This window comes from Saprolegnia parasitica (genome assembly GCF_000151545.1).
Source record: "Saprolegnia parasitica CBS 223.65 unplaced genomic scaffold supercont2.17, whole genome shotgun sequence".
NCBI lineage: Eukaryota > Oomycota > Saprolegniomycetes > Saprolegniales > Saprolegniaceae > Saprolegnia > Saprolegnia parasitica.
Window position 1 is genome coordinate 459,468 of NW_012156411.1, and position 17,461 is coordinate 476,928.

Consider the following 17,461-nt stretch of genomic DNA (forward strand, 5'->3'; position numbering starts at 1 on the left):
TACACGATGCACCCGACCATTAGTGTGCGCAGCGGCGACTGCTTTGTGCGGGCAATGGTCAATGATCGCCGCCCCATATGCATGCTGCGCCTTAGCTTGATGACCAGCCTCGACTCATGGGTACACTATTATGTACCTCAGCCTCGACTGCCACACTTTTGACGCAACGCGCACGATCCGATTCATTCAAGTCCTGTCACCAGGCCACTCGTTTCCACGGCGGCAAACACAGGACCGGCACTTTTGCATTGAACGCGGCGCATTCCACTCGCATGGGGTCTCTTAAACCGCCATTTAAAACGTGTTTAACGCTGCCCAGTGCTCGTTTCGTCGCGTGCTGCGGCCCATTGCGGTACGAGGCGTCATTGACGGTGCGTGTGAACATGCCTTTGACGCGTTCGAGACGTCGATGGCAGGGTAAACTTGGCTTCCGTTGTCTCCAGTAGCCCCAATGAACGCTACCCTACCCCTATTTCATACGTATACCTTTTGTTCTACGCATCGTCTTGTACGATCGACGACGTTTGGTGTCCCTTCCGGTGAGAGACTCGACACTACCGCCGTTTGATCCACGTGCGTGCTGCTGTCGGTGTTCGTTTTCTGTGTGTTTAAACAAAGGGTTTCTATCGGCGCTCGTAAAAGAGCATGTAGGCTTTGGCGCGGGCCACTTCGGTCGTCGGCACCTCAAGGACGCGGTCGTCCGAGACGTGAACCCACCGACCGGGCGCCAGCCGACGATAGCACGTGTAGTGGCCGCCCCGTTCGTTCCCGTGGTGCACAATGACCGCGATCGCATCGTAGATAAGTTGATCCTACATTCACAAAATCGTATCAACTTGATAGAAGCCTCCATTTGAAAACATGTACGTAGGTGTGCTCTTTGGTGTCGTCGTCGAGAAGCAAATCTTGCGCCAATAATGTCGACTCAAAACGGAGGTACGAGTCGAGCTTGACCATGGCGTCTTGCAGAAACACGTTGCGGTTGATGTGGAAGGCGAGCACGTCTGGGCACCGCATGAGCCGGACGTGGCGCAGAAAAGGCGCGTACGTTCGTCGGCATGCGCGAGGGTCCTCAATGCCGTTCTTGTCGAGCCAGAGACCTTCGTTTTCCGTCCAGCCCGAGCCGTCCATGTCGAGGTCGCACACGCCATTGGTCGACGCAAGGCGCGTCCCGAGGATATCTATGGCATTATTGCTGCTGCCGCTTTGTATCAGTCTATCAAGGAACGTACCGAGAAGGTTCTGTCGCCACTCGAGCACGTCTGCGCGGAGGAGACTGCGGGCGTCGCCGCCTTCCCAGAGCGAGGGCACATCGACAAACTCCATGGGATCGCCGGTCGCGAGTGCGTCCCGCTGTTCCTCCACGACAGATAGGAGCGCACGCAGCGTGCAATTGGTGCACTCGACGCCGTCGATGCGTTCCATGCTCGTGTGGTGGCGCCACGACTCGCGGAGGTGGTTGAAGACATGGCGGCCGTCCATGCTCGCACACAGCGAAAGCTTCAGGTCGAGGAACCGATCTGTCCACATGGGCTTGCGCATGTGGCAGCGCGTGCACTCCTACATACTGCCGCATCGCAATCAATGAAAAAGGGGGTTGGTGAGGTACGAGGAGTGTGCCGCTCAGGCCGTAGAACGGGTTGCGGCTCTCGGCTGGCGCACGTCCGATGAGGTCGAAAAGCGAGCCTTTGGGCTGTGTCTTCTTGTACTCGTCTTCGCAGAGCTCCATGATGAGCTGGAACCACTCCTCTGCGTCCTGTGGCAGCAGTTAGAAGGAGGCGGGTGATCCAAGGGCGGACCTGTTGTCGGTTGCCGCGGAAGCCCTGGATGCTCTTGCCGAGCTGCGCGTTCAAAAGATGAGGCTCGACGGCGCCGCCGATGCTGGACCGTGGGCGTGGCGAGAGCTCTATGCCGTACCGTGACCACCTTTTGCTGCGAGATGCGATGGGCTACCGTGGAGGTAGTGCTGGAGCACGGACGTGAAGGCGAGGCAGCGGTCGTCGCCGGTCGTCGCCGCCTCGTCGTCGTCGCCGGGCATGGGGCAGATCTCATCGAGGTGGGCGACGAAGCGCTTGGAGGATGCGAGCGCCTGCAGCACTGCGTTGAAGTAGCACGTGTTGCCGAGGTTGCGCAGCCCCGCGACGCTGAGGTCGTCCGCCGCCATGATCGCCAAGTCGGGCTGCATCCGGATACTGTGCCACTTTGGTATACGGATGACGCGTGCATCAACGTATCAAGCACGACGAGAGAGCTGGATGCAGACCATTGCGCAGTGGGTCTAGGCGTCCTCGACCACTGGCAGTGTTGTCCATGACGCGTCTCAGTCGACGACGACCATCCACGGATCGCGCCAACGACACGCATAGCTGCCAGGTTCGCTGGTGCGCCCGAGTCGTTCGGTTCAAAGCTCAAACGGAAGAAAGGATCCTGTCGAATGGCTCGGATCGTCGCCCTCGCCACAACCTGTGCTGCCTTTCTGCCTCGGATCAGCGTGTCGCGACGACTCTTCTCCAACGTTGTTGAATGAGTCCAACGGTGTCTCGAGTCTAGACGCCGCTGGGAGGATCCAGAATTGAAGTATCTCGAACCAGATTGCACTTGCACTTGGCGCGTGGACTTGAACGTTGGCATGCGCGCCATACGGTGGGCCTAACGTTAGTCCAGCATCTTCTTCCGCCCCTTCGCTTCTTCTGCAAGCTGGTCAACATGTCGCCCTTGGCCACGCGAACGTTTCGATCTCAATGGGATGCGAAGTGTCGACCTCAACGGACCGCCATATCACGGCCAAGCCCATGCTCCTAGCAAAACCAGCGAGCGATATTCAATGAGCGATCCGCGATTCCCGACAACGCGCACGTTAGCACACCAGGTCCGAGCCTGTCTCGCGAAGGTAACCAAGCCAGTGCGCCAGCTGGCAGCGTATCCGGATGTGTCCGGACGGGCACCAGAAACGAGGTCGCTGCAGACTGCGGCCGACCGACCGACGCGATGGCCCCGAACTTGACATCCGACGACTACTACGAGAACCTCGGCGTCGCCCGGAGCGCGACCGAGGCCGAGATCAAGGCTGCGTACGAAGCGACTGCGTCCACGCCATCGGCTCACGCAGAGCGGACTAGGTACCGGAAGCTCGCGATCAAGTACCATCCCGACAAGAACCTCTTGCACCGCGACGACGCGGAGCGCAAGTTCAAGATCGTCGGCGAGGCCTACAACATCCTGTCCGACCCGTCGACGCGCCACACATGTAGTGTCCTCTCGCCTCGACCGCGTCGATAAGCAGACGCTTCGTAGACGACGACCATGGCAAGGCCGGCCTCCAAGACGTTTCGCCGCCCATGACGCGCGAGATGCTCCTCGCTCTCTTTGAGGATTTTTTCCGCTTTGGGAAGCCCATGGACGACGACGCGCCCGACGGTACATCATGACGAAAGCTATGACGAGAGAAGGGCTCATGCTACGCTTAGTGGGGAAGGGCATTTTGCGGGCGACGGGTGGCATCGTCTATGCACCTGTCAAGGGCGTCATCTACGGCGGGCGCAGCGTCCTTGGCGGCGTCGTCATGGGTACGGTCGCGGTCGTTGTCGGCCTCTCGGGCATGGCCGCCAGCTTTGGCATGGGCGTCCTCGAGATGAGCCAGGCAGGCGTGAACGCAGCCAAGACCAACAAGCGCCGCCGGCTCGAGCGCCGCGCGAGCTCGGTCGCATCTATCGGCAGCAGTCGCCACGATGCGTCCGTGGCCTCGGAGCTGCCAGCGTCCTCGTCGTCTGAGGGGCCCGAAGACCACGTGCCGACGTTCCTCGGCGGGCTCAAGAAGGCGACTGTCGGCGCCATTTCGATTCCCATGGCGGTACGTCTTTTGTTTCTGTGACGCAAAGCGCATGGTAGATGGCTAGTCGCTCGTCACGTGTGGCACCATGATGGTCGGTGGCACGGCGCTCGCGAGCGGCTACATTGTCGGCGGGTTTGCTGGCGCAATTACCAACATCACATCGGGCTTTAAAGAAGTCCAGCTGGCGAACCGGAAGAAGCTCCTCCTTCGCCGCGCGAGCATGCCAACCGCGCTGCCGTCGCAGCAACCGCCCACCAGCAAGAAGCGGCGAAGGGCGACGATGAAGGAAACCCGGCGGCACTCTGTCGACACGGCAGCCGCGGTCGTCTAAGAACTAATATACGGCTGCTGCTGCGTGTCAACAATCCCATGGTGCGTGTCGTCGTTGTCCTCCAGTGTCGATGCTGGCGCTGCCTGATGCCGCTGCTTTGGTGGTAGCATATGGTACAAGCATCCACAGTACAAAGGGTCTACTAGCATGAGACTCGTACTCTACTGCGACCACTCGACACCGGTGCCGCCAAGCGCCGTCTCGAGGCACGTGTACCCGAGCTTTTCGAGGTCGGCGACGAGGGCGGCCAAGCTCTCGCTCGGGCAGTCGTTGGGAATGAGCGTGATCGTGCAGCCGCCACCGCCTACGCTCGAGTGGTTACCCTCGCACAACTTAGGAACGTCTTTGTACCCGCGCCCGTGAGCTTGGTCGTGAGGCCGCGCGCTGCGGACGCTGCGCAGATGGCGCGGATGCTAGCGTGGCTCACTTGCAGCGTCTCGAGGGCCTCCTGGTTGGCTGCCATCATGGGCGCCAGGACCGACGCCGTCAGCGTCTTGGCCGCGACCTGCGTACATACTCTGACATATACTGCGAGGATGGATTTGTTTGTGTACGTGTGCTTGGAAGGACGACGCAAGCGCCTCAATCCCGTCAAATTGGCGCTGGATCGCGACGGGATCGGCGTCGTAGAGCACACGGACTCCGCCGACGAGCACCTTGGTCTCGCGCGGGACGTGCGTGTTGGTCAGCAGGATGCGAAGTGATGGGAGCGCCAGCTTGGTCATGGCGACCGATGGCCCCTTCTTGAAGACGATCGCGCCACCGTAAGTGGCAACGCTGTTGTCGACGCCGGACGGGTTGTCGTGGAGGAGTACTTCGGCCGCGAACGCATACTTGTTGACATCGTCGAGGGCCACCGTCGTCGTTGTCGCCGTCGCTCTGCACACATTAGCATTCCATGGTGCATGGAGTCAAGGCAGTACTTGAGAAGCGCGGCTGCGACGGCCGTGCAAAAGGCCGCGGACGAGCCGAGACCGGCGCCGACGGGAAACGCGCCACTCACGACATCAATGTCGACGCCCGACCTAGGACGACGCTATGAGAACGCGAAGGAGAGGAGGAGGTGCATACGTGGTCGACGACAGAAGCGTGGGCACGATCGCAGCGAGGAGGAAGAGCGCGGGCCGAAGCGCGTTAACGTCCTTGGGGTGCTCGTCGACAAGCGCCGACTGGAGCGCAGCAACGATGGCCGCGGACGGCCGCGGCAGGAACGCCGTGTCGCCATCAGTCGTAGCACCGCGGAAGGCCGACGCCAGCGCATGGAGCGGCCACGACCGGATGAGCGGCTTGCCGTCCTTCATGCTCGTGAGGTTGTTCAAGGCGACCCGGACCGACGGCGTCGACGTCGCGCTCTACAGAGGAGAAGGTGGGAACAGCATGCTGCATCTCGACGTACGACGCGCGCCGAGACGCGGAGGCTGGAGACGGAGGCAGCGATGGCCGTCGTGCCATAGACGACTGCATGCTCGCCGAAGAGGATGACCTTGCCCGGGGCGCTCGCTTCCGTCGTCGTGAGGTGGACCATGCTACTCGTCGTCGTCGTCGTCAGTCGTTGAAGTGGCTGCAATAGGACCGTCCGTGACACACGGCTCTTTTAATTTCGGCATGTCGTATTATTTATGGCATATGCCGATATGAAGATGCGGGGTAGGGTCTTTGGGTCACAGGATTTGGCCGCCGAAATCTGGCATCTGAAAACTGAAGTCTGGATCAACCCAAGACACCAAACGTGCATGATCTGGAGCGCAGCACGTCGCGTGCCTCAGGCTGCTCTGGAGCGCAGCACGTCGCATGCCTCGGGCTACTTGTACCGTTCGACTAGATCACGCACGTCAATGACCGCATGCGACTAGGCTGCGTTTCTACGACGCTCGCAGCTGCCTGGAAAGATGAAAAGAGAGTTGATCGCAGTGGTACAGCACCTAGATTTGTGTACTCGAGAAGCGTCTGCTTGATCTTAAATAACCATGTTACGGCTCCTTGGCCGTGAGGTGTTCTTCCATCTTCTGGATCTTTCCGATGAGCGATGAAATCTGCTGGTGGTGCGTGTCCATGGCGGTCGAGAGTGCGCGCTGCTGGCGCGCTGTCACCTCGAGCTCCTCCAACTTTGAGAGGAGGTCGGGCAGCAAAAGTGGCTCGTCCGTCTTTCTTGTCGCTTGGCTGGTTGAAGACGCGCTCCGTTTGACGGGCTCCGCAAGCATCGGTATGTCCTCCTCGTCCTCTTCTTCGTGCGGCTGATCGAGGACGCGCGCGAGTTGGGCGGCGACTTGCATTCGAAGACGGCGGCGGCGTCGACTTCGGACGTGCTGAGGCGTCGTGGCGGCTTGTGGGCTGGCGACTTGGGTGTCTCGGGCCGCAGGAGCTTCGGCGCCTCGAGGCGCTTCAAGAGCACCTTGGTGACTGCCTGGAGCTGCTCGACGAGACCTGAGACGTTGCCGTGGCGCGCGCTGCGATCGTAGAGCTCGACGAGGCCCACGACCTTGCCAGCACTCAGCTGGAGACGCATCGCCGCGTAGAACCGGTACGGCGGCGACGCGGTCGGGAGCAAGTCGGGGCAAATGTACAGCTGCGCCGAGTCGAGAGCCGCCGATGACAAGCCGTCGTCGATCGCGTGGTGTGTCGAGAGGCCTGATGCGCCGATGCGTCGCAGGACTCCGGCATCCAAGACGCGGATGGTCGCGACGGCGCACTGCGTGGTAATGGCGAGCGTCGAGCACATGGTGTCGTACTCGGGGCTTGGATCGAGCGAGACAAAGGCCTCGAGTCGGCTCTCGGCGGGTGGCCGCGACAGGCTATCGGTCAAGAACGAGAGCGAGATGGTCGTGTCGACGTCGTGCATGAGCGACGACCGGCAGGCGGTGCTACTCCACTCGAGCACCGAGTCGCGCGCGTTGGGAAACACAAACGAGCCTTCTTTGCGCGTCTCGAGGAGCGGTGTCTCCGAGTGGAGTCGCTGCAGCGTCACCTTGTTGGACTGCGAGCGCGCGGCGACGACGGGCGTGTGGGCCAGCGGCGTGTAGCCGAGGCCGTTGAGGCAGCACACGCACACGCGGATCTTCTCGAGCTTCTCGAGGATCGGTGCTGTCATCCACTTGACGCTGCAGTCGTGGCACACGACTTTGCCGCAGAGGCGGCAGTGCTTTTTCTGCACAAAAAGCGAGAATTTCGTGTCGCAGATCGAGCAAAAGGTCACGTTGCGCTTCGGCTCGAGCTCGGCGTGGACGGTGCCGCCGTCGAGAAGGTACTGCTCGAGGCGCATGGGAAAAAAGTACTCTTCGAGGCTCAGCACCTGCACATTTCAATCTATGAGTTCGTCGGCCGACAATCTGTCGCACGTACGCGGCTGACGTAGTGCTGCATGAGCTTTTGGTTCTTGGACTTGGACACGTTGGCGATTTGGGAGATGGCGAGGCAGTAGTAGTCCATCGTGCCGACGTTCTCGGTCTCGATAAACACGTGTCCGGACTAGACACCGCATGAGAATAATGTGGACACTATTGTCTTCTTCTTCGTCGTACGCGAAAAATGAGATCCCGCGGGAGCTGCGGCGCGTTGGAACCGCGGGGATCAACGAGGCCTCGCGGGTCCACCGAGTGGAGGCTGCAGACCCAGCCTTTCCGCATCGAGCCGTCGTGTTCGTTGAGGTACTCGAACTCGTCGTGGCACTACCACACAACATGAGCGGCCGATCCCTCGTGCGTGGCTGCTATCGATTTGACGTACTTCGAGAAGACACATGCTGTGCACGTCGGTGCCCCGGTCCACGAGCATCCACTCGATGCCAATGTAGTGCAGCGGGTGCTCGGGTGTCCGGGGCACGAGCGTTGCGATCGTCTCGCGGCAGAGCGCGGCTTGCTCGTACACACCAGCGTACGCAGCAAGCTTCTCGGGTGATGTGAGCGCGAAGAAGTGGGCGACCTCGGCGAGCGTGATCTGGATTTGTGTGTAACCGCAGGTCGCGTCAAAGTGCGGCTCGAAAAGGTCTTGGTTCTTGCGGATCTAGCGCAGAGGTGATGATGCGACCAATGCATGCAGTCGAAGCGGCGGACCTTGGCGCAGCGCAGCGTCTTGGCGCTCGAGATGACGCGGTCGACCGGGAGGTTGTCCATCGCGAGCGCGTTCATGATGGTCTTGTGGCACGTGCGCTTGGCCTTCTCAATGTAATCGTACGACTCGTCCGGCGAGAGCGAGAGGCGCGGCTGGCGCATGGCTGGCGGCAGCGGCGGCTTGCCCCACTGAGTATGCGACGACGTCTTGCTCGTCGTTGACGCCGACCCGGCCGAGCTCGTGTTACTGGACGGCATCTGCGGCAGAGGAAATAAGTGACTGGGTGCCTTCAAGCTTTCGCACTCAACCATATGGTTGGACCTGTACGGAGGAGGATGATCGATCGACTTTGCTTTTTGGTGCAGCGGCTGGCGTACAGTGTATATACACTGTAAATCCAGTACACTGGCACCACGTATACGACAATATCGGGTGGCCACGGCAACGATCGTCTTGTCTTTGCAACGCCCAGTGCGTCCAAGAGGTCGTCCTCTCGATAATAGTATCGTCGCTCATGTCCTGCCAGCAAAACCGACGAGGGCGGTTTGAGGCTCTACAAAGTGCCGGATTGACCACTCTAAAGCAGCCTTTCCTGGCGCAAAGTGTATCTCTGACACGTGCACAATGTTGACACTGCAACGCGTCGCCGGCCAGAAAAGGGCGCGCGTTATGTTACCTACGTTGGAACTGCTCGTAAGCGTACACAAGGGCCACTCCTCGCAGTACCGTCCTGCGAGATCCCGTCACCGAGTGCTTGGTACGAAACGAGTCGACGGGGTAGAAATCGGGAAAGCTAAACTGGAAGCGCCGTACGATTGTAGTACATGGTGTTTGAGAGCGCTTATGCGTGATTTCTGGTCAGGACTCTTTTGACTGAACACTTCCAGTGAGGGCAACATGACGAGATCGGCAACATCAAACTCTGCAGTGACGCCAGCATTAACAGCGCAGCGAAAACTGCTGACGTCACGACAGGAAAAGTTCTGCAAACTGTGGCCATCGTAGGGGCACTGGTCCGTGCGACGTAACGTTGAAGGCAGGGTCCTTCTCCGAGTACACCCATCCACGCTACCAACATGTTCATGCTCGCACCATCTCTGCTCGCATTTGCCTCCTTCTTCGGTAGTTCAACCAGCGAGGCGCATCCACTTGCAGTTTGCGATCGACTGAATGTTAAATTAACGAGGTCTGACACGGGGAGACGGGCTCGGGTAGCATCGCATCGCGCGAGAAGAGGGTGTCCATGTCAAAGCACTTTTGAAGCTCAATGCGGTGGTGGCACTCTTGGATCTCGAGGGTGCACTTGAGCGCTGTCTCTTTTGCGAGCATGGCGGCCACGCGCTGGTCGGCGAGCTCGTGGCGCTCGTTCTCTCGCCGGATGCGCTCGGCGTGTGCGGCTTCGAGTCGCGCTTGGTGCTCGCGCTACTGAAAGTGTCGACACGACCAGAACGTACGAAGGGTACCTCACGGACGGCACGTTGCCGGCGCAAGTGTTCTTCGTGCGAGAGCACCTTATGCTTTGCGTGGACTTTTTCTTGGAGCACCGCCGCTTCTTTTCGCGTGCGCTCGGCCTCAATGGCCTACAGGACGCATACATCGTGCAGTCCAGCTATGTGACAACATCAAGTCCTACGTGACGCTTTTGTTTGACGCTACGGGCACTCTGGATTCGCTGGGCTTGGACCCGAGCCGCGTTGTGCTAATACGTCGGGTGGGTTTGTGGAGGCAGAGAGATGATCGATGGGGCTGTATACCTGGAGTCGCATCTTGTGCTCGGCTTGAAGCGCAAGTGTCTTCTCGCGCCGGGCGCGAATGGCACGTTCGTCCTTCTCCCGCCGGGCTTGGCGCAAGCGTCGGTGGTGCTCGGCCTCTTCCTTGGCCTGCACCTCTCTGCAGTGCTCGACATAGAGCTTGCTCGCGTCCATCTCGGCCCGCTCTCGCTCCATCTACTAGCGTCGTCATACAATGCGAGATGGAGAACGAAGTACAGACCTCGAGAAACGCGACTCGGTTCGCAAGCAACCTCGCGTTCTCTTCGGCGTGCAGACGAGCTTGTCGGACGTGAAAACACTCGGTCGACGGCGAGGTTGGACGGGCCTTGGGACGTCGCGGTGTCGGTGGCGATGACACCGATGGCTGTGCTAGCACGGGCGGCTCGGACTCGGTCCTCGTTGCCGGCGGCGTCTCGTCTTGAGGACGTCGTGGCTCAAATAGCGGTTGTGCGGCGTCCATAGGCACTGGTAGACTCGTTGGCGGCATCGTTTCAAGCGGCTTGTCGATGAGGCAGTAGCGCGAGATGATGGGCTTTGTGGTGCCCGACCAGCGCTGCGGCGCGTGGAGCGCGGCTTGGCGATTCCCGGGCCGAGGCGAGAGCAGCGCCACGAGCGTTCCTCGCTGCGAGACATTGGCCGACTTGGGTCGATCCACGACGCTGGCCCGTGTCGCGCGCATCGAAGTTGTCTGCGCAGAGACAGGAATTTCGCGAATTTAAAATCTATTTTTGTCGAGATGCCTTTTTCTTATGACGTGGCGCACCTGCAATGCACGATGTGTTTTGGCCAATCGCGTGGCCGTATCGCGATGGCGCGTTTTGATTGGCGAAAATTCGCGTGACGACTGCCCCATCTGCCACACCAAGTGACGACGCTCGCCATGGCCGACCCCAGGATCGCTCTCCAGCCGCTCGCGCACCCGATGTATCAGCCGCGGACGCCGGAGATGACGCCGGTGGCGGCGCCGTCGCCATCGACCAAAGCCCTCCTCTTCCGCCTCTGCCTCTATGGCTTTTTCGTCGAGCTCAAGCCGTCCGAGGCGTACCTCAACCAGTTTCTGACCCAGGACAAGGGTACCGCCGCCGCCGCATCCATGGCCAGACACATATGTTGGCTGTAGGCTTCACCAACGAGCAGACCAACGACGATATCTACCCGTGGTTTTCGTACGGCAAGCTGGCCATGCTCCTGGTCCTGCCGCTCGTCGTCGAGCGCTTCCAGTACCGGACCGTGCTCATCATCGAGTCGTGCGGCTTTCTCTGCACGCGGCTGCTCCTGATATACGGCACGTCGCTCTTCCTCATGCAAGGTACTTCGATGCCATCCTCATGGACGAGATAAGAACGCTAAGATGATTGTCTGTCTAGTCATGCAGGTGACGTACGCCGTCGGCACCGCGACCAAAATTGTCTACTTGACCATCATCTACCGCCAAGTCCCTCGCGACGAGTACCACCACGCGACCGCGCTCGTCTGGACGGCGCAGCTCGCCGGCAAGTTTGCCGCGGGCCTCCTCGGCCAGGTGCCCGTCCTCTCTGCAACGGCGTGCGGACGATGACGTCGACGCGTAGGTCTTGGTGACGCAACACGTGAGCCTCCTGTCGCTCAACTATGTGTCGTTTGCGAGTGTCGCGATCTCGCTCGCCCTCGCCTTGAGCCTTCCGCATGACAAGGCGGACGTGGCGATCGTCGCCGCGTCGACGACGATCGAGAAGCGGCCGTTCGCGCGCCGGGAGACGGCCGATAGCAACCTCAGCGTCGAGAGCAGCGTCCAAATCCGACCGCACATGCACCGCAAGTCGGCCTCGAGCCCGCCGCCGAGCGTCTGGCACTGGACCAATATCCTCGGGCTCACCTGGATCGTTCTCACGTGCGGCTCCAATCTGTTCCAAAACTACATTCAAAACCGGTGGACCGACTTTACACGTAGACGCCCTTCTTCCATGCGCGGTTTGTTATGCTCAATGCTAGTGTCAACCACGGAGAATGGCATGATGACGGCGCTCTTCACACTGGCGGGCGCAAGCGCCACGATCCTCATGGCGCGTCTCTCCAAGACGCTGCCGCGGTCCCCCACGGTCCATTATTCTTGTCGCACATTGTCGTCCTCATACTAATATTATTGTATCGGTGATTAGGGTCTGCGCATGCTCTTGCTCCTTGGGTCCGTTGGGCTCGTCGTCGCGTCGCTTCGGCAGACGTTGGTCGAGAGTCTATGGCGTTCGTACCTCTGGTACATTGCCTACGGCGCCATCTTTTACGCGCTCATTACGACGGTAGTACAGTTTGTGGTGTCGCAGCGTCCATGACGTGACGCCGGGTAGGTGAGCGCCGAGCTCGCGCTGCAGTGCACGACCAATGACTTTGCCAAGATGTTTGCGATCGTGTCGCTCTGCGCGTCCGTCCTCGAGACTGTACTCGTCCACCTCGTCTATCATTGTTGAAGCGTCCTCTTTTTCTAGATGCTCACGTTCGTGCTGCAAGGCACGACCAACGGCGTGAGCACGTGGTTCGGCACCGTGACCGTCCTCCACGGCCTCCTCCTCGCCTTTGATTTGTACGTGTGCTGCCGTGTCCCGCTCGAGCCCCTCCGCGCCGAGCCGACGGCGTAATCGCAACCACAAATCGATCGCAGGTGTCTTGAAGACGAAGATGGATTGTTGTTCGTGTATGGACGCGAGGAGCTACAAGAGCCCGTACTCTTGTCGGCACCGCTTGATGACGCCAATGAGAAAGCCGGACCGGTTCCGGACACTGTCGAGGTTGGACGTCGTGTAGCGGTTGAGCACTTCGAGCGCGAGCGGCTCCGAGAGCTGGCCGAGGATCTCGTAGCACTTTTCCGCGAGCTCGTCGATCGACGCGAGGACGCCGGCAGCGACCATGTGCGAGAGCTCTGTTTGCACCGAGAGCGGCATCGTGCGAATGTGTTGGTCAAACGCTGGGAGATGCGCCCACGGCATGGGCGCGCCGAGGTGGGCGCCCGTGGGTGGTTGAAAGGCCGACGGCGGACGCGAAAAATCACCTGCCGGAAACCCGCGCGGGTCGAGACGACCTTGGGGCGGCCCCGTGGCTATAGACGAATGATGTGAGACGATCACTATGAACGTGCGTAGAACGTACTGCGCTCCCGCTCCATGACACGCGTGATGATGCCAACAAAGAAGCCGTTGATGTTGTCGACGTGCGCCGTGTCCGTCGAGCGAAAGTTCTCGACCGCGCGCAGCGCGAGGTGGTCCGGCAGCTTCATGAGCCGGAGGAGCACCGTGTCGTTGACCACGTCCTTCATGCGCGACGTCGCGTACACGTCTTCCATGGCCGGCGACAGGCGAGGGTACATGTCCGACTGTCGAAAGAGGGATACGAGCGACGGCGGCGGGGCCGTTGATGGGATGTGCTGCTGCTCGGCACGGTCCGCGCCGCCGACGCAAAGAGCTTGGACTTGCCCGTCGTCGTCGATACCTTGGCGTCGCCTGGTGTCGATGTCTTCTCCGCACGGATCTGGTCCAGTAGCGGAAACGACCGCACCGGCGTCTCGGAGAGCATGCCTTGCGGCGGCTGCGGCGGCGCATAGCCAAACTCAAAGAGGCTTTCGTCGGTACCGGTCGACGGGTCCACCTACACGACGACGTTGGCTGCATATGCCGGCGTAGAATCTCGAGCTGTACCTCGGAGACGGGGCGGAGCGATGCGACGAGCGGGTTCTCTTGGTGGTACGTCAGTATCAGCTGCGTCAGATGCGAGTCCTTGGATCGAATCTACACGACTTTGATGAATGGTCCTGGCGACTCGAGATGCACACGTACGGTCGAGAGGGAGCTCTTGACGAAGCGTGAGACCACTGTGAGCTGTGCAAATGCTGGGAGCTTCCCGAGCGCGTCGAGCGCACTCGACGCCCGGAGATCGCGCAGTGTGAAATCGGATGCGCCGTCGGCTTGGCAGTCGAGGAGGCGGGCCCAGACGGCGTCGGCCAAGATCGGCGCTGGCTTGGGCTCCTTCTTCGATGGTTTCTTGGCCTTGACGTCAGCGATGATGTCGCGCAGAGCCGTATACGTGTCGGGCGGTACGGCCGAGGCTGCGACGACAGCTTGGAAGCGCTTGATGACCTCGGCGGCGTGCAATGTCGTGAGCGCGTTCATGGCCAACAGCGTGCGCTCGTCAAAGACCACGCTCGGCTCCGTGAGTCGAATCTCGGCCAGGACGGCCTCGACGCTCTCGTGCACGCACGGCGGCAACGGAAAGGCGCGGATCGGCGCCTTGTTGGTGCTCTCGTCGGCGGGCAGTTCGTAGTCATCCGGATCGTACGGCTCCATCTCGGCCGGGTCGGCGTCGTCGGCAAAGAGCGGCAGCATGTCCGATACGCCGTCCGCCGTCGTACTCGCGGGTGCGTCGTCGCCCTCCATCGAGACGTCGACGACGTCGGCGGCGGACACGGAGTCCACGGAGTCCATCGGCTCGTCGACCTGTGCGTCGACTTGCACGGGCTCTTCGTGGACCTGTACAGCCTCGAGCGCTTCGTCGGCCTCGACAGCTTCGGACGCTTTGTCCGCCTGTTCAACCTCGGACGCTGCGTGGACCTGCAAAGCCCCGGGCGAGGCGTGGACCTCGTCGGGCGCTGCGTGGACCTGCACGGCCTCGGCCTCGGGCGCTTCATGGGGTTGCACGGCCTCAGCCTCTTCGTTCATCGACTCATCCTCGGGTGCGTCGTGGACCTGCACGACATCGGGAGTGCTGTGCAACTGCTCGGGCTCGGGCGCGTCGTCCATCTGCGCCGTCTCGGCCGCGTCGTCCATCTGGTTGGGCTCGGACGCGCTCTGCGTCTCCATGACCTCGGGCTCGTCGTCGTCGGGGATCGAGATCGGGCTCTCCGCAGGCAGGGCGTCTGTGCTCTGTGTGTAGTATTCGGGATCGTATTGCATGTCCTCGTCCTCTTCTGCGACGTGCTCGTGTGCTTCCGAGACGGTGCTGCAGCTGGCGTCGTCGGGCTCGACGGCGTCCAAGACCATCGCCGGCGCTTCTTCGTCGACTACGCCCATGCCATGATCGTGCTCCTGCGGCGCGACCTCGCTCTCTTCGTCGCCGAGACGAGCCTTCTTGGCGACATGGAGGACCGGCTTCTCGTCGTCAAAGTCGTCGTCGTCATCCTCCTCCAGCTCGTCGCCATCCACCAAGGTCTCTTCCAGCGGACGCTTCTCCGAGACATGGCCTATCGGCAGGAAGCCAGAGTCGGCGGCCGCGCCTGTGGACCCCTCCATCGTCGTGTCCATTTGCACCAAGCAGTGGGGTCGAGATTAAGTGCGACGGATTCAGCGTACTTAGCGGTTTTCGAACGTCCCCGCAAATACGACGCACTTTAGACACGCTCGATGTGGCGTACTTTATCGAGTGCTCCCTCTATCGTGGCACTGTGTACAGTCGTGTCCTTTGGTAATATCCCCCCACAAATCTCAGACACCTCACCAGGTTTACGACTGTAGGTGGCCGTCGCCACTAGAGTACCCTTGGTCGCCAACACCACGTGTCCTTGATGAAATACCGAAAATCAAACAGTGTAAGCTTTGGCTCGCGCGGGCGGAAATGATTATTGAGAAGAGTGGGTCAATTTGCCGTCGAGAGTGATGGCCGTCCGGGGAGGGCTCACGTGAAGACGTGAGGCCATTTTGCTCGAAAGTGATCATTTTGACTGCTTTCTTCTGCATTCCGCTCACGAAACGAGGCCTATATTTTGTGAATTACGGTACACCACTTGTGTTTGTACGCACAACATCGATATGGACGAGAGTCAAACAAGAATGACTTCGCCACCGCTCTCGTCGTCGCTCGATGGAACGAGCGCTTGGTCGACGATTGCGCGCGCTTGAGCCGCTTGCTGGCGACTGGTGCGCTGGGCCTTGGCCTTCATGATCAAGACGACAACGATCGCAAGTGCAAGACAACAAGCACACGCTACGGAAATGACGAGGATCATCGTTGCATGGGTGGCCGTTGGTGGCGTCGGCGCAGCGGTCTTGTCGATCGGGCGAGAGGCAAATTTGTCAACGACACGGGGAGCCTCGCCACCGACCGGGAACACGCAAGCGTAGTAGCTAACCGAGCTGCTGTCCATGACGGAAGCAATGATGCTGCACGTGGTGTTGGACGACATGATGCAACCGACGCTGGGCACGTAGCTCGGTAGAAAGGGAGTGCAGTCTGCGATGGCTACGTCGCCGGTGCGCGGACAGCCAGTGCCGTGGACGCCGCAGACATCGCCTTGCACGGCATACGTGGCATCCCCAAGGACGTGCACGGGTGTCGTCAATGTGTTTTCAAGACGACTCATGGTCGAGTTGATGATGCTAGGGCGAACTGGTCCTTTAGTCGAGTGGTTGGAGGCGGCTTCGAGTCCCACTAGAGCGACGGCAATGAGCAGTCTACGCAGCTGCATCGTGTGCTTTTGCTCAAGAAAATGAGTTCTTCTCCTGACGCGACCATCATCGATCAAGTTGGTGGAACGGATTGCGTCAACCAAGCCATCGCCCGGCAGAGACATGCATCGTGAATTCGTTTGGTGCTGAGGCATCAATACGCTACCTACCGGTATGCTAAAGGATACAAACCAAGCAAGGACGACCACTCGTACTCTAGATTCAAAGGCGACAACCTTCTACGGAGCCTACCGCAATCGTTTCTTGCACAGCACGACAACGGACTAGTGTGCTGTTCGATGGAACTGTGCCGATGGAAACAGAAGATATCAATGACCAGCAGATCGCGACACTCGACCTGGTTATGTCGAGTACTGCAAATAAGCACGAGCGGTTATGTTGTGGGTGCAGATCTGTCAATGCTACCGGGTGAGTAGCCACCAAGGCCCATGATCATTTAGGATCTTAGCGCGAACAAGGGCCCTTGATAGAGGGGATTGATTGACGTCGGCCGACCAGCGTGGCAATGGCAGAGCTCAAGCAATCGATCAAACAAGAGAACGAGTCATTCACAGGTAGCTCCGAGCGACAAAGTTAATCTATTTGCCCTTGTAACGGACAGCGTTCGGATCGTGTTGCGATCTTCCGACGGTGTCGCCTAGGTCGGTCGTTGCGATTCCAGCCAATCCGCGCGTAGTCGTTTCCCTTGCCTGCCCTGTGATTGGCCTGCGCAAAAGATGCGACACCTCAAGCGATTTGATTGGCTCCCACCAAAGATTCCTAGTCCGAGCGATCTTCCTGCAAACGCGGTAGCATTTCATTTTCATTTCCCATTTTCGCTCGACCTCCGCAGCAGCACCATGTTCTCGAAGAAGTCGATCATCGTCTGCGTCTGCGCCGTCATCCTCGCCCTCCACGCCGACGCGGCGCCCGTCGGCGCCCACGCCCTGCGTCACAACCGCGCGGCCCATGCGCAGCCCAAGCACGCCATGCACGCCAACGTCAAGAAGGCAGCCAAGGTGACCAAGGCCGCCAAGAAGCGCGCCTTCCGCAAGAGCGCCAAGCAGGTGGCGAC

The 17,461-nt window shown here is 60.2% G+C and overlaps 8 protein-coding genes across 8 annotated transcripts; 2 read left to right on the top strand and 6 right to left on the bottom strand.

The window, feature by feature from the left end:
- Positions 1 to 579: 579 nt before the first annotated feature.
- Positions 580 to 2,256, bottom strand: SPRG_05645 (hypothetical protein). Its single transcript, XM_012344361.1, has 6 exons — positions 1,954 to 2,256; positions 1,800 to 1,906; positions 1,610 to 1,756; positions 1,233 to 1,560; positions 868 to 1,181; positions 580 to 812 (listed from the first exon to the last, which is right to left on the bottom strand). Exons 1-6 carry the CDS (start codon positions 2,183 to 2,185, stop codon positions 624 to 626), a joined length of 1,317 nt encoding a protein of 438 aa, XP_012199751.1. The 5' UTR covers positions 2,186 to 2,256; the 3' UTR covers positions 580 to 623.
- Positions 2,257 to 2,909: 653 nt separating this feature from the next.
- Positions 2,910 to 4,163, top strand: SPRG_05646 (hypothetical protein; the record flags this gene model as incomplete). Its single annotated transcript, XM_012344362.1, has 5 exons — positions 2,910 to 3,071; positions 3,120 to 3,247; positions 3,295 to 3,417; positions 3,468 to 3,850; positions 3,897 to 4,163. The coding sequence occupies exons 1-5, from the start codon at positions 2,989 to 2,991 to the stop codon at positions 4,161 to 4,163; spliced, it is 984 nt and encodes a 327-aa protein (XP_012199752.1). The 5' UTR covers positions 2,910 to 2,988.
- Positions 4,164 to 4,285: 122 nt separating this feature from the next.
- SPRG_05647 (mevalonate kinase) lies at positions 4,286 to 5,790 on the bottom strand. The gene is made up of 6 exons (XM_012344363.1): positions 5,560 to 5,790; positions 5,235 to 5,515; positions 5,087 to 5,188; positions 4,718 to 5,042; positions 4,515 to 4,668; positions 4,286 to 4,467 (listed from the first exon to the last, which is right to left on the bottom strand). Exons 1-6 carry the CDS (start codon positions 5,686 to 5,688, stop codon positions 4,325 to 4,327), a joined length of 1,134 nt encoding a protein of 377 aa, XP_012199753.1. The 5' UTR covers positions 5,689 to 5,790; the 3' UTR covers positions 4,286 to 4,324.
- Positions 5,791 to 6,133: 343 nt separating this feature from the next.
- On the bottom strand, positions 6,134 to 8,467 carry SPRG_05648 (hypothetical protein; the record flags this gene model as incomplete). Its single annotated transcript, XM_012344364.1, has 6 exons — positions 6,134 to 6,323; positions 6,410 to 7,452; positions 7,503 to 7,628; positions 7,682 to 7,828; positions 7,887 to 8,162; positions 8,213 to 8,467. 6 exons carry the CDS (start codon positions 8,465 to 8,467, stop codon positions 6,134 to 6,136), a joined length of 2,037 nt encoding a protein of 678 aa, XP_012199754.1.
- A 916-nt stretch (positions 8,468 to 9,383) lies between these two features.
- Positions 9,384 to 10,692, bottom strand: SPRG_05649 (hypothetical protein; the record flags this gene model as incomplete). The annotated part of the gene is made up of 5 exons (XM_012344365.1): positions 10,203 to 10,692; positions 9,965 to 10,156; positions 9,844 to 9,909; positions 9,674 to 9,790; positions 9,384 to 9,632 (listed from the first exon to the last, which is right to left on the bottom strand). Exons 1-5 carry the CDS (start codon positions 10,659 to 10,661, stop codon positions 9,384 to 9,386), a joined length of 1,083 nt encoding a protein of 360 aa, XP_012199755.1. The 5' UTR covers positions 10,662 to 10,692.
- A 124-nt stretch (positions 10,693 to 10,816) lies between these two features.
- On the top strand, positions 10,817 to 12,594 carry SPRG_05650 (hypothetical protein; the record flags this gene model as incomplete). Its single annotated transcript, XM_012344366.1, has 8 exons — positions 10,817 to 11,055; positions 11,103 to 11,291; positions 11,350 to 11,504; positions 11,554 to 11,908; positions 11,954 to 12,060; positions 12,121 to 12,258; positions 12,307 to 12,396; positions 12,445 to 12,594. Exons 1-8 carry the CDS (start codon positions 10,863 to 10,865, stop codon positions 12,592 to 12,594), a joined length of 1,377 nt encoding a protein of 458 aa, XP_012199756.1. The 5' UTR covers positions 10,817 to 10,862.
- Positions 12,595 to 12,666: 72 nt separating this feature from the next.
- SPRG_05651 (hypothetical protein) lies at positions 12,667 to 15,262 on the bottom strand (the record flags this gene model as incomplete). Its single annotated transcript, XM_012344367.1, has 5 exons — positions 13,786 to 15,262; positions 13,648 to 13,737; positions 13,391 to 13,597; positions 13,103 to 13,325; positions 12,667 to 13,052 (listed from the first exon to the last, which is right to left on the bottom strand). Exons 1-5 carry the CDS (start codon positions 15,244 to 15,246, stop codon positions 12,667 to 12,669), a joined length of 2,367 nt encoding a protein of 788 aa, XP_012199757.1. The 5' UTR covers positions 15,247 to 15,262.
- Positions 15,263 to 15,761: 499 nt separating this feature from the next.
- Positions 15,762 to 16,301, bottom strand: SPRG_05652 (hypothetical protein; the record flags this gene model as incomplete). Its single annotated transcript, XM_012344368.1, has 1 exon — positions 15,762 to 16,301. One exon carries the CDS (start codon positions 16,299 to 16,301, stop codon positions 15,762 to 15,764), a length of 540 nt encoding a protein of 179 aa, XP_012199758.1.
- Between the last annotated feature and the right edge of the window lie 1,160 nt (positions 16,302 to 17,461).

Excerpts from the sequence above, each read along its gene's own strand:
- SPRG_05647 (XM_012344363.1), bottom strand. The coding sequence starts at position 5,688 with ATGGTCCACCTCACGACGACGGAAGCGAGCGCCCCGGGCAAGGTCATC. Across the intron at positions 5,043-5,086 it reads GTCGCAGCCGCGCTTCTCAA|AGCGACGGCGACAACGACGA; the intron begins GTACTGCCTTGA and ends TAATGTGTGCAG. Across the intron at positions 4,468-4,514 it reads GACCAAGCTCACGGGCGCGG|GCGGTGGCGGCTGCACGATC; the intron begins GTACAAAGACGT and ends ACTCGAGCGTAG.
- SPRG_05645 (XM_012344361.1), bottom strand. The coding sequence starts at position 2,185 with ATGCAGCCCGACTTGGCGATCATGGCGGCGGACGACCTCAGCGTCGCG. Across the intron at positions 1,907-1,953 it reads GCTCCAGCACTACCTCCACG|AGCTCTCGCCACGCCCACGG; the intron begins GTAGCCCATCGC and ends GGTACGGCATAG. Across the intron at positions 813-867 it reads ACACCAAAGAGCACACCTAC|GATCAACTTATCTACGATGC; the intron begins GTACATGTTTTC and ends TTGTGAATGTAG.